This window comes from Grammomys surdaster, unplaced genomic scaffold (genome assembly GCF_004785775.1).
Source record: "Grammomys surdaster isolate TR1022 unplaced genomic scaffold, NIH_TR_1.0 146, whole genome shotgun sequence".
NCBI classification, from domain to species: domain Eukaryota; kingdom Metazoa; phylum Chordata; class Mammalia; order Rodentia; family Muridae; genus Grammomys; species Grammomys surdaster.
Genome location: NW_021604604.1, coordinates 8421179 through 8434855, shown reverse-complemented (window position 1 = coordinate 8434855; position 13677 = coordinate 8421179). Strand labels below are relative to the sequence as shown.

The 13677-nt window shown below is 38.6% G+C and overlaps 1 protein-coding gene across 1 annotated transcript in view; it reads right to left on the bottom strand.

Moving 5' to 3' along the window:
• Nucleotides 1-4919, bottom strand: part of Trdmt1 (tRNA aspartic acid methyltransferase 1) — a 34430-nt gene extending 29511 nt beyond the window's left edge. The window contains exon 1 of the mRNA XM_028764885.1: nt 4826-4919. Within this exon, the coding sequence (XP_028620718.1) occupies nt 4826-4889 (64 nt within the window). The 5' untranslated portion in view covers nt 4890-4919. The remainder of the gene's footprint in view (nt 1-4825) is intronic.
• Nucleotides 4920-13677: the final 8758 nt, after the last annotated feature.

Sequence of the window (13677 nt, the reverse complement as noted above, 5' to 3'; positions counted from 1 at the left end):
TACAGAATATCCTGTTGAGTCATGACCCAACTGCTGAAAGTGTCTGTGTGTGGTTTACACAGACACCAGGGAAGACAGCACTTTGTCAAAAACTATCTTCATGATGAAATTTGAAGAGATGCAATCTTTGCTTCTTTGTACTATTCAGGTGTTTAAAGATGATATAAGGATGACCTGCTTCTTGGTTGGTTGGTTTGTTTTATTAGGTCTAATTGATTTTGGAGACAGAGCACCACCATGAAGTCCACACTGTCTTACACTTCGGATCCTCCCGACTCAGATTCTAAGTACTGGCATAACAGGCATGCCTCAGCAGGACCCCAGAGAGTTAGTACTTTTACAATCAGTACAAGTCAAACATCAAATTAACTTTTCTTATATGTGAGCAAAAGGATTCAATATTCTTTTTGTTATGAGACTGAGAAATAAGAGAAAAATATCAAAGATAAATAACCAAGGATACTCTGTAAACCACAACTGTTAGGCTGTGAACACATAAACAAACAATGGTAACTCGATAGATGACTGTCCTACTGACTCAATGAAAAGAAAGACAAGAGTTTAAGTACTTTACAGAAAGAAAAGCAATTAGCACGTGCCCAAAAATGCAATGCTTACACGCAGAACTCACAGGAATTGAACTATTTAAATAACGAATAAGTAATACAAACACATGATACAGCCAATTCTGTGTGTGTGTGTCTGTTAAATTTGTTTTGAGGAGACAGAACTATTTGGTAAATGTCCCACCACTATAAAATCTTTACAATGTTCTTTGCTGGTGTTTTCTTAATAATTAATAATTTCACAATGTTTGACTTATTCAGGTAAAAGTCAATGAAAACTATAGGAGAGGACAATAACAGGATTCTATCTCTAGTTATTACCAAAAACTGTCATAAAATATAATTATAGGGGCTGGAGAGATGGCTCAGTGGTTAATAGCACTTACTGCTCCTCTAGAAAACCCCAGTTCAGTTCCTAGTACCTATGTTACATGGCTTACAACCACCTGTAACTCCAGCTCCAGAGAATCTAACAACCTTTTATGGCCTTGTCCAGTGCTTACCCTTACACACAGACAAACATACACATATATACATATATATATAGTGTGTTTTATAATATACATATATGATATGTAATATATAACATATATAATGGGTATACATATATACATATATGACACATATAATACATGGTATCACTCATAAAGATCTCCCAAACTAACAAGAAAATCCTGTTTCAATGTGTCATTCTGAGTCCAGTTTGCTTAACAGTTCATTCTTTTTGGAAGCATATAACTTTCATTGATATTAACTTAGAATTTAAAACACTATACTATAAAATGTTATAAAGTTAGCATAATTATTATCTGATTTTTATTAGTGAGAAACATTAAAGTGAAACCAGTTAACTAGGAAAAAAGAGAACACTACTTAGCATCATTATACTTCCTACATCTTTTTCTTAACTCTCACAATGTACGTCCATCTCACAGATAAGGCACCTACACTTAGAAATCCTAAATAACTTTCAAATTTTCACACAAGCATTATAAGTGAATCATCATTCATCTGACTTAAAAATAACGGCATGCTTTTATCTCTCAAAGAAACTGACAGCACCTGAAGGCCAGGCACTTCAAACATTTATCAATTTCTTCCAAAGGTTATTCTTGACAATATACAATAATTGTCTACAACTTTATGATTTATAACGATAAGTGCATGCATGTGCATGTGTCCTCCACACATGCACACAACAGGATGTTAGATGCCCTCCTTCAGTGCTCTCTGCGTTAATGTTTTCAGACAGGGTTTTCCAAAGATGCAGATGTCATCTAAGCAGTGAACTCTTGGATCTACCTGTCCTCCCCTTTGGAATGCTATGACTGCTGTACATGTGACTATACCTAGCTTTTTATATGGGTGCTTAGGTTTAAACTCAGCTCCTCCCCCTCCAGCTCAGAGAACAAGTGCTCTGGCCCACTGAGCCAACTCCCAGACCTATAAATATTTTTTAAAATTAGTTAATACTCTTACAACTCCCTTTTGATATATTATTGTGGTCTCATTTTATAGAAGATAATGAAACAGAAAATGTTTGGAGTTCGCCCATTTTTTTAAAAGATCTATTTACTTATTTTATGCATATGAGTACATAGCAACTATCTTCAGACACACTAGAAGAGGACATCAGATCACATTACAGATGGCTGTGAGCCACCATGTGGTTGCTGAGAATTGAACTCAGGACCTCTGGAAGTGCAGTCAGTGCTCTTAACAGCTGAGCCATCTCTCCAGGCCCTGAGTTTGCCCCATTCTTAAGCATATACTCAAGAGAATACAAAGCAAGAATCCAAACAGATACTTATATGCCAATATTCAGAGAGAGATTTTTCACAATATCAAGTAGGCTGAAAATCTTTAAGTATCTACTAATGATGAATAAATAGACAATGTTGTTATATATACAGCAATATATTATTCAGCCATAAAAAAGAATGAGGTATTGACACATACTACAACACAGATGAACTTTGTATATGTTGTATAAATTGTTGAACTAGACACCAAAGAACAGTCAGATTATTCCACTTATGAGGTACCTAGAAGAGAATTCATAAGACCAAAGCAGAATGGAGACATCAATATCTTCAGGAAGAGAGGTACAGAAATATTTTAAGTCGGTGCAATGGGATAATTCTGTGATGATGAAAATGTTTTGAAACCTAATATTGTCTATAGCTGTACGACTTTGTAAGCACACTTGCTGTTGCTGAACTGTATGCTGAAACACAAAAATGATACATTTCATAGTGAGTATATATGTATACATACACATTTACAACAATAAAATATTCCACTGCAAACATTATCTAGAAATGGACAAATTAGCAGCCAATATTCTTACTACTGCTCTTCAATTAAGTTAGTGAATGGAATCAATGCAACAGAGTGTGGTTAAAAGATCTCCTAGACAGACCTAAGTTAGGATCCTGGCTCTACCACTAAGCTAGCTTATTTCAGATGGACAAAACAGGTCCTGACATGCAGATGCCCCTAATAAAAGTTAAAGCCTGCTGTCAGGGTCATTAATCTTTATTAGCTACTTAAATACAAAAACCCCAACAAAATGTACTTTGTTACAGATAAATTAAAAACCAAAGTTCATCAAACATATAAATATTAAAAAATTTAATAATTAAATATTAATTGTTATGAATTAATATGATTAAGACTACTTTTATAAGCAAACCTCAAACCAACGATGTAGGGAGCTTTGGATAACAGGAAAAGTTACCTTGGACAACACGGAAAATATCTCTTAACATGTCATATATTAACTAAGGGATGAAAAAAGTTATTGTAGAAAAGTTTGAGTTTGCAACCTCTGAGAGGCAACAGTAGCAAAAGTAAGGGCTAGAACTAAGCAGGGACTTACAAGAGTGAAGGAACACAAAATTCCCACTGAGCTCCATGAGGCTAGACCAGAGGGCTCTGGGTAGACAGAAAACAGCTCACAGTTCAGCCAAGACAGGGCTGTGATTCTAACATTTACTGTAGGATACATTCATTAATCTAAAATTCATAAGCACATTTCAAGGAAAAATATCAAGATTTATGCTTGAGGATTTATTTGCAGCACACTGTGTTTGGGGGGCAAAATTAGAAGAAATCTACAAGTTCAAAGAGTAAGTAGTTGTTATTCATGACTTATAATAAAGCATTAAGTGGCCTTTAAAAATCCTCTTAATTAAAAGGTTTCCAGATATGGGGGGGGGACTAACATTATACAATCTAAGAAAATTAATAAGGCAGTAGTACAAGTTTCTCTAATTTATTTAATTTTAATATGATAAATGAATGTAAAGACCAGAAAAGTCGTAAAACACACAATATTTCTAGCCTAGTATAGGATTAAAATCAATATTTGCTGAAAAAATGTGCAAGCTCGATCCACTTAGCCTCTTGTTACTCGTTAGAGAAGCAAAGACGTTTCCTTTTTGCATTTGTCTTAATCTTAGCAACTTCAGAACAGACATGCTCACACGTGTGCACACACACACACACACACAGAGTCACTCCATACCCACAGGACCTGTCAATGGAGTTCACCAAGTAAATATGTCTGAGTTGTCACAAAAGTGGATAAATGCCAAAGAAAATTTAAGAAGCCTAAAAACCAAAGTGACAGCAAACTAATTTGTAAGTAGCTAAAATGTGTCAGGCACATTACTGTTTTAAATTCTCGAGGTCTCTTTCTGAAAGTTATGCTTCACAGGTTTTAAAATTTGATCTCAGCTATGGCATCTGTGTAGGCCTACAGAAGGCAAGCTTCTTACCACAGACTTAACCATGCTCCTTCCCCCTTTGGCACCCCCCCTCCCCCGGCACCCCAAGACTGGTCAATTTTATCTTGAAATGTTATCCCCTGCTCCAACCCACTCCTCCCCGCCTTCGTGACTTCCTCCAAGCTCAGTCACAGCCAGCCTAGAATTTGGGTCTTGGCATTGGGCAAAGGACTCGCCCCTTGCCTTAACTTTGTCTGAAGCAACTTGTGTTCATTTGGCCTCACAGGCCCAAGAATGCCGCCTCACAAACAGTACCCTGGGGCACCGGCCTGCTTAGGCTACAAAGCTTGGGGCCAGAGTAGGGGAGTCTCAGCCTGGAGGGGCGGACCCAGAGGCGCACTAAAGTGGTTTCCAGGGCAACCGAGGTCGGCGGCACCACGTCCCGCCCCGCCGCTCCGCCCCTCCGCGGCGCGAAAGCCGGAACCTGCGGCTCCAAGTGAATCCAAGAGAAGCTGTCTGTCCGCTCACCTCGCAGCGCGTGGTGCATGCCACCAATGCCACTGTACAGCTCCAGAACACGCAGAGGTTCCATCCTCTCGCAACCGCGACCGCGGCCTGGAAACTAGGCCTACCGGTCCTCCGCCTCTCTTATTCCCCCTTGTCTGCTCCCTTCGTTTCTGGTTCCGCGGCTTTTCAGTTCCCCCAACCTCCTGTACCTCTGGCTGCAGATTAAGAGAGCAGTTTGGAGCCTGGGGGCTAGCAGGGGTTAGGAAGGAGACAAAGGACAGACAACTATTAATAAGGCCTGCCAAGTGAGAGGCTGCCACTCCTTAACCTGATTTGTGCCTTTTCGTCCTTGTTTTGTGTTTTCTGCCGGCTTGTGTGAGAAAGAAACCCCTCAGTAGAGAGCTGAAACTACCATTGGCTTTGAAGTAAATCACTGATTAGAATACAGTCTTTTTTTTTTTAAACTACGGGCTCCTTTTGTTCTTTTCAAGTCTGACTCGATCAAGCATTTCTTTGAGGAATCTTGGGCACGTATCCATATGCTCCCTGGTGTGCCTGTGCTAGAGTATGGAGTTAAATCCTACCAGGCTCTTCCCTAAAGAAAGCTCCAGAATTACAAGAACTAAAAGCTGAGCCCTATGGGCCCGTTCATAATAGGGAGAATGCCTGCTATAAATGAAAATAGGATTCATCCTATTTACCCCGACATATGCTGTTTTTTTTTCTTTTATTGAAAATAGATTTTCTTCTTCACATAATATATCATGATTATAGTTCCTCCTTCTCTACTTAAGTATCCCTGGCTCCTCCCCACGCCCATCAAGATCCGCCCCCTTTCTGTCTCTCATTAGAAAACAAATGAACTTCTATAATAATAAAATAAGATAAAACAAAAACTAACACATCAGTATTAAGCAAAGCAAACAGAAGGAAAAAAAGACCAAGAAAAGGCACAAGAAACAGAAAACCTCATTTGCACACTCATAAAAACACTAAACTGGAAACCACAGTAATACATGCAAAGAACAAGTAGGGTAAAAAGAGAGAAGAAAATATATAATTAAAATAAAAATAAAGCATAAGCTAAAAATTAAAGGAGAAGGAGCCCTGACATAACATTATAAGACAAAAAAAATCTCTTCATTTTCTGTTGGCCAGCTACGTCAGGGCACACAGCCTACTCTTAAGAGTAGTTTGTTTCCCCAGTGAGACTCCCTTGGAGGAAACTAAATTTTCATTTGCAAGGTTATCAACTGGATATTAGTTTCTGAGTTAGGGATGCAGGCTACATGTACCCATTTCTCGTTTCAGCTTTAGGGACCCATCTGGTGCAGGCCTGTGCATGCTGCCTCAGTCTTTCTGAGTTCAATATGTGTTGATTTTGTTGATTTAAAGGGCTTTGGTTTCTTGGTGTCCTCCATTCCCTCTGACTCTTAGACTCTTCCTGTCTCTTCTTCCATGGGGTTCCCTGAGCCCTTAGGGAAGGGATTTGATGTCGACATCCCATTTATAATGTCTGGTTGTGGGTCTCTGCATTTGTTTCCATCTGCTACAAGTGAGAACTTTCTCTGGTGATGGCTGAGCAAGGCACTGACCCTCAAACTCTCAAACAACCCAAGCTGTTGCTAAAACTATAAGTTTCACTCCACCAACTAACAGCAGGTCCCAGCTGCTGAAGACAACACCTACACAACTCATTGAACATGAGGAAGTCAAGTTGGTACCTACATAGAGTCTCTACCTTGACATACTAACCTCTTTGGTCTAGGAAGATACTCTACATGCTAGCTACCAAAGGAGAAATGTAAACACCAACCCAGCCACAGACCCTTTGATATACACTGCTGTTCAGCCTGAAAGTTATGTTAGTATAATGGTGGCCTAAACTCTGTGAGAATAGCCAACCAATATCTAATTGGGCTTAAGGCCCAATTTTTAAAATAGCCAATATACATTGTCCTTTATGTTTTCTGTGCTTGTCAGTCACTTACTTTGATAAGAAAAGGTGTTGTATGGTAGAAGGATAACTCCAAACTAGAATTTAGCCTTGACATTGCCAGTAACTGGTTGGGTGACTTTGGGATGATCTGTTTTCCTCATCATGAAGAGGAAGAGAGAAGAAATGGTTAATGAATGTTTTGCAGTTCCAACAAACCATTGTTGGGTTAGTATTTGATAAAATAGTCTCTGAGTTAGCCCCATATTCAAACTGAAATGTTCAGACAGAAATCTTTTAAATGTCCTGAGAAAATAGAATATTTAACCAACTCAGCTTATAGAAACTGCATACACATTAACATATAGTTAATAAGAAGTTTTTCTAACACTGATTATGTAATATTATCAATAAGTATTCATATGTAAAATGTAAAACTATAAATAGGAAACCACATAGTCTCTGATATTTGTATATATACTCAACAATTAACGTTAAGTAAATCTAGAATAGTGGTTCTCTATCTTTCTAATGCTCTGTAATACAGGATCTCATGTTGTAGTAACTCCCAACCATGAATTTATTTTGTTGCTATGTCATAACTGTGATTTTACTATTTTTATGAATTGTGATATAAATATCTGCTCCACAACCCCTAAAGAAGTCTTCACCCACAAGTTGAGAATTGCTGATCTAGAATTCGTTCAGCTGTAAATTGAAGTAATTATGACCAAAGGTCTTTCTCTGTAGGGGAAGTCAATACATACACACATGGCAGAGTTAATGAAGATAATAGCTTCCTAGGGGTTGGGGGGAAGGGCCAGATCTCACACAGATTGGTGATATTCTGATGACAATAACATTTAAGTTTTTTCACACTGTGGCTTCAATATTCTCTTTTTTCTTCACTGTATTTTCTTCTCTCCTTGATCTCTGCTATAATACCTGCTTGTCAGTCCCCATGTGTCCCTTCTCTTCTCTGCTTATATTGTTTGCTGTATTCTTTGCCTTCCCTAGAAATTCTGTGGAACCTTCTTAATGGATTCTTAGGATAGAAAGTTCATTTCATTTCAATTACTCAGGTTAAAATGATAATCTTGATTCTAAAGCTACAGTCTTTTCATTTCCTGTGGGCCAGTTTTCACCTCACAGAAAACATATCTTTTCTTTAATGTAGTATTTCCTGTCTAAAGTTAACCACACATGATGGTTACTTCAAAGATGGAAACTAGGGCTAGAGACATGGTTCAGGGAGCAAAAGGTTTTGCCGCCAACCTTGACTTTCTGAGTTTAGTATCCAGGCCCCACATGGTGGAAGGAGAGAACAGGCCCCTATAAGCTGTCCCCTTTACTATGACAAGCATGCACACATACTGATGCATGGACACACATACACTTTTGTACATTTCAGGGAAGAGTGGAAGCTTTACAGTAATAATTTACAATGATCTCCATAGAAACACTTGTAGATGTTAAGGCCTTCTAGAGTCCAGTTGATGGTACAGACTGTATTTTTTGAGAGGAATGGGGAGGCTTGGACAGTGGTGGCACAGTGGGAAATCACTGAATCAAACTGTCAGATTAGTAGATAGAGGGACAAAATGGAAAATAGAAACATACCAAAACTTGAAATTTTTAGTGAATTTTCTTTCAGAAGGGAAAATCTATTTCTAAATTGATGTTCATGAACACCACAAAAATAAAGGTCCATATGTAAAATATATCAGAAATAGTACACACAACATAATACCAAGGAATAAATTAAAATATTAATAGCACACTCTTGATCATTGAGGGGCTTCATTGAATGTCTTGGAATCTAATTGTGTGCTCTTCTTTCTCTCTCTCCCGTCACTAATAACTTCCAAAACTCACCAAAGTCTGCCAAATGTTTAAAATATGTTTGGCAGCCATCTTTGAGTTTCTGTTATCCAAGTGAGACTTTATTCACAAGGGAAATGTGATTTGGATGCCTATATAGAGTCACATCTAAAGAGACAATGCCCAGCTTGTGCCAACTTCAGGAATAAACAACTAGAATTTTGGCTAACACAGAAAAAAAGATAGTTCTTATAAATAGCAGAGGAAATGAAAAGTCGTCATTTAGAATAAATTAACAATTAATGTTCTCAGGAGAGGAAATTACATTCAGAAGAAATGTTCAGAGTTACCTTTAGAGGATGTCTCTGCACTGACTCTGAAGAAATGACTCTATAATGAATTGTGTCGTGGATAAAGATTCAGTCTCAAGTGCCAGAATATAGATGGAATTACAGGCCTAGATTTCCTGCCAAACTGGTTTGAGGAAAGTCATTTAACCTCTGAGAGTAAGTGATTATAAAAAAAATGAAGCAATAATAGAACACATGGCTCTAAAGATTAAGTGAGGCCTGAATATATAATATAGAAATAAAATGTCCTCAAAGTGTCATGTGTAGAAGACTTGTGTGTTGATATTATTGATAAGTGATGCAAACACCAGGATGCTAAATTTGTCAACAGACTCTCATAGTGAATGCACTAGTGGGCTGTGAGGACTGAGTGGGAGGAAATAGGTCACTGTTTTTCTGCATCTGTTGTGCACATCTTGTTCCTGGTCCCTTCCTATCTTTCCTCTGGTTCTTCAATACCATAAAATAAACAGCTTCCTCATATCCCTTATTTCCACAATGTTCTGTCTTGCCTCAGAGTCAAAGCAATGGATCTAAGCAACCTTGGTCTGAAATTGTGAAACTAAATAGCATTTCATATTCAAACCATTAATTACTAGTTGAACACTGATTGTCAACTGAACATTTAGCTGTCAAGTGGACATAGTATAGAACCACTGGATCAGGAGTCTCAATTGAGAAATTGCCTAGACAAGACTTGCCTGTGGGTCTTTCTGTAGCAGATTGTTTTGATTATCCATTGATGTAGGAGGGTACAGGCTACTGTGGGCAGCTCCATGTCCTGGGCGGGCAGCTCTAAGCTATATTTTAAAAGCCAGCTAAGCATGTGTCTGAGAGCAAGCCAGCAAGCAGTGTTTGCCCATGGTTAATACTTTCAGCTTCTGCTCAAGTTCCTGCCCTGATTTTCTTGAATGATGGACTGTAAGCAGAAACTGTAAATACACTATATCCTCTCTTTCCCTAAGACACTCTTAGGCAGCGTTTCCACACAGCCATAGAAAAGAAGCTAAACACTGATTTAAAATAGAAATCTCACAAAATTCCTTTTATGGAGGAAAAGAAACACAAAAGCAAAAATTTTAGACAAACATTTCATCTCCTTTCCAGTGTCCAGTCACCTTGGTGATAGATTGTCACCTTGGAAAAGAAACAGGGAAGGAAATGTGTTCTATCTGGGACAGGATAAACTCTCAAGAGAAAAAGACCAGATGGAAAATGAACTTCCTGACAACTTTAAGGAGAAGTAATTTCCTGTTGAAGAGTATATTATACAACATACAGCTGTACATATTACTATCAGCTGCTTACCACCAAGAGAAAAGCGATATATTTTTAAAAGGCAGAATCCAAAGGAAACTTTACAGTTTCTCTAAAAATGTAGAAGCTGTGAGCCTGCTTGATTACCAATTTTGTTCTTTCGACATTTCTGAGATTCCTAGTTAAAAAAATGTTTTGGAAAAAACTTCAAGATTGTGTTTTAATTAAAGATAATGGGATTCTGTCTTTAAAATCTCTTTCATGTCTCAGACAGTTTGAGCTAGGAGGAACCTTAACAGTTATTGGCCCAGTGCTTTCACACTACTCTTTAAAGACAGAGCTTTTTTTTTTTTTTTTCAAAATGATTTTATTTAGAATTGGTGTTGAGAGATACTGTGAAACAGAGCAAGTACACACACAAGGAGACACACAGACACACACACACACACTCACTCACACATACATACACATATACACACAGAGATGCCCACACAGAAGCATACATGTGTGCCACACACAGATACAAGTGTACTTGGGCACACATGCATACAGATTCACATACATGCACACAGATACACAAATGCACGTAGACACATGCACACAGATACATACACAAGCACACACACAGACACACACATGTACACGTATGTACATAGACACACAGAGAGAAGCAATGTGTGTGTACACACACACACACCTCTACCCTTCTGTCAGAGCACAAATACTTGCAGACTAACAAAAATACATGATCATCTCTTTTACCAAGTCCAGCACATGATGCACCAGAATCTTTTCTATAGCTTTACACTTATGTACATATTTGTGCATGAATGTGGGTATATGTGAGTGTATATATGTATGGGTACCCACACGGGTGGCAATAAGATAACAATCAAAAGAGTTGATTCTCTCCTTCCGTTATGTGGGCTTCTGGGTTTGAACTCAGGCTATCAGACTTGGAAGCAAGCTCCTTTTCCTGCTGAACCAGCTTGCAGGTCCTCTTTGCACTTTACGAAAAACTTTGCCATACCATGTGATTTAGCACATTCTCTCATAATAATAGCATAGAAGATTTCCCAAAGGAGTATATTATGTTCTGAGGGCATAGTTCAGTAATAGAGTAAGAGCTTGTCTAGCATGCACAAGGTGTTGAGTTTAATTCCCAGCATGTAGCTATATCCACATGCATGCACACACATGCACACTCGTGCACGAGCACACACACACACACATACACACACACATATACTGCTCCAAAGAATGTATTAGCAAGAAGTCAACCTGTGACCTACTTAACAAGACATGATCCCTTATTGTTTCCTACTACAGCCTTTCTTCTTCTAATTGGAAAAATATGGCAAATGTTGGAACTACAGGAAATGATAGCACCAAGAGCTGTCACCTAGTGACATTTAGAACTCACTAGAAGTAACTAACATACAAGCAGACCCAGCGATGTGCAGAAAAAGAAACACACATGTGCACACAGACTCCATAAAAGCCTTCTATTCTTCATAGTCAGTTTTGATAGCTACATCATCAAAATTGACAAACTACGACACCAAAGAAAGAGCCTATAAAAGAATTGTCTATCTTATCCTTTTTTTAGGTATTAGTTTGAATATACACCAATATTATTTGCCATCATTTGCATATGTCCCAACAGTTATATCAAAACAATTGAATAGCAATAGCACTTCTTTAGACCCAGCTTAGACTGAAGTACACCTATATTATATATGTATATATGTATATGTGTATGTGTATATTATCTATATATGTATATATGTATGTATATATACATATATTATATATGTATATATGTGTTTATATATATAAAACTGCATGTGTTTTAATTTGTTAAGAATAATGCGTTCATCTTTCTAAATAAATTATATGAGTCTAAAATAAATATATCTCTTCCTCAAAGCTGTCTTTCACGGTTGCTACACAGAACAATCAATGCTTATTGCACAGAATCAACTTTTTCTTGCAGATGGACTCTGAGTGTCTCCCCTCCATCTAAGGTAGTCAGTACTAAGTTAAAATACCTAAATTCCCCAAAGAGACTTGTACTGTGTTTGGTCAGCCAAAAATACCGAGAGGCTAAAAGTGGCTACATTTTTTATAGATGGCAAAAGAATGTTCTACTAAAATGATATTAGGAAGGGCAATATTGACTAATCTGTTTCAAGAAGGAGAGAGATGTTTAAAATGTTTATAAACCAGTGTTGATCTTTATAGCTTTTTAAAATATGTGGTTTTTAGAAAGAAAAAAGGCTGCCTACTACTGAGATGTTGGAAGCCTGCAATCCCAGCAGTATGTCAGCTCAGGCATGAGGCATAGGCAATCTAGCAAGGTCCAAGGCAACCCAGGCTATAAGACTGTCTTAAAAAGGAATAGTAACTTGAGACTCATCCCATGCGCAGGCACCAATAGCTGACACTATTAATGATACTCTGTTATGCATGCAGACCGGAATCTAGCATGGCTGTCTGCTGAGAAGCTCCGCCCAGCAGCTGACTCAGACAGATGCAGAAGCCCACAGCCAAACAGTCGATTGAGCTTGGGGACTCTTATGGAAGAAATAGAAGGAAGATTTGCAGGCCCCACAGGGAATAGGAACTCCACAGGAAGAGCTGGACCCTTGGGGGCTCTCAGAGACTGAATGACCAACCAAAGAGGATACACGGGCTGAACCTAGGCCTCCTTGGACATATGTAGATGTGCAGTTTGGTCTTCATGTGGGTCTCGAACAACTGGATGTGGGAGTGTATCCCAAAAGCTGTTGCCTGTACATGGGATATGGTGTTCTAGCTGGGCTACCTGGTCTGGCCTCAGTGGGAGATGATGTACCTAGCCTTGCAGATACGTGATGTGCCAGGGTGGAGGGATCCCAAGGGGGATTCCCACCTACCCAGGGGAGAAGGGGGGCTGAGAGGGGGAAGAGTTGTGAGAGGAAATGATGGGGGGGTGAGCAGTGTGTGAGATGTAAAGTGAATAAGTAAAAACTAATTAAATTTTAAACATTAACAAGGAGTAATATCAGTAATAGTAATAGTAGTAACAACAGTAAATACATGAAAATATAAAAGAATGACATCTTGTGTTGTTGGCTATACAATACTTGTGAAGCCTATGCAAGCCATGGGTTTGATTCATAGCACTGCAAAAGAACAACAACAAAAAAAAAAAAATAAGAGAAGAAAGCATGTGATTGGCTCATGGTCACACTAGTAGATATTCACCAGGTGAACAAACAGATTTATTAGCAAATCGCAAGGCCAGAGTTTTAAAAAAGGAAGGGGATCAAATAGCACCAGTTTTGAAAAAAAAATTATGAGAGCCACTCAGTAGTGACAAAGGAGATGGAGGAGGAGGAAGGAAGAGGCGAGAGGAAGGAGGGGGAGGGGAGACGGAGGAGAAGGAGGAGGGGAGAGGAGAGGGAGGGGAGAGGGAAGAGGAGGAGGAGGGGAGAGGAAGGAGGGGAGAGGGAGGAGGAGAAAGA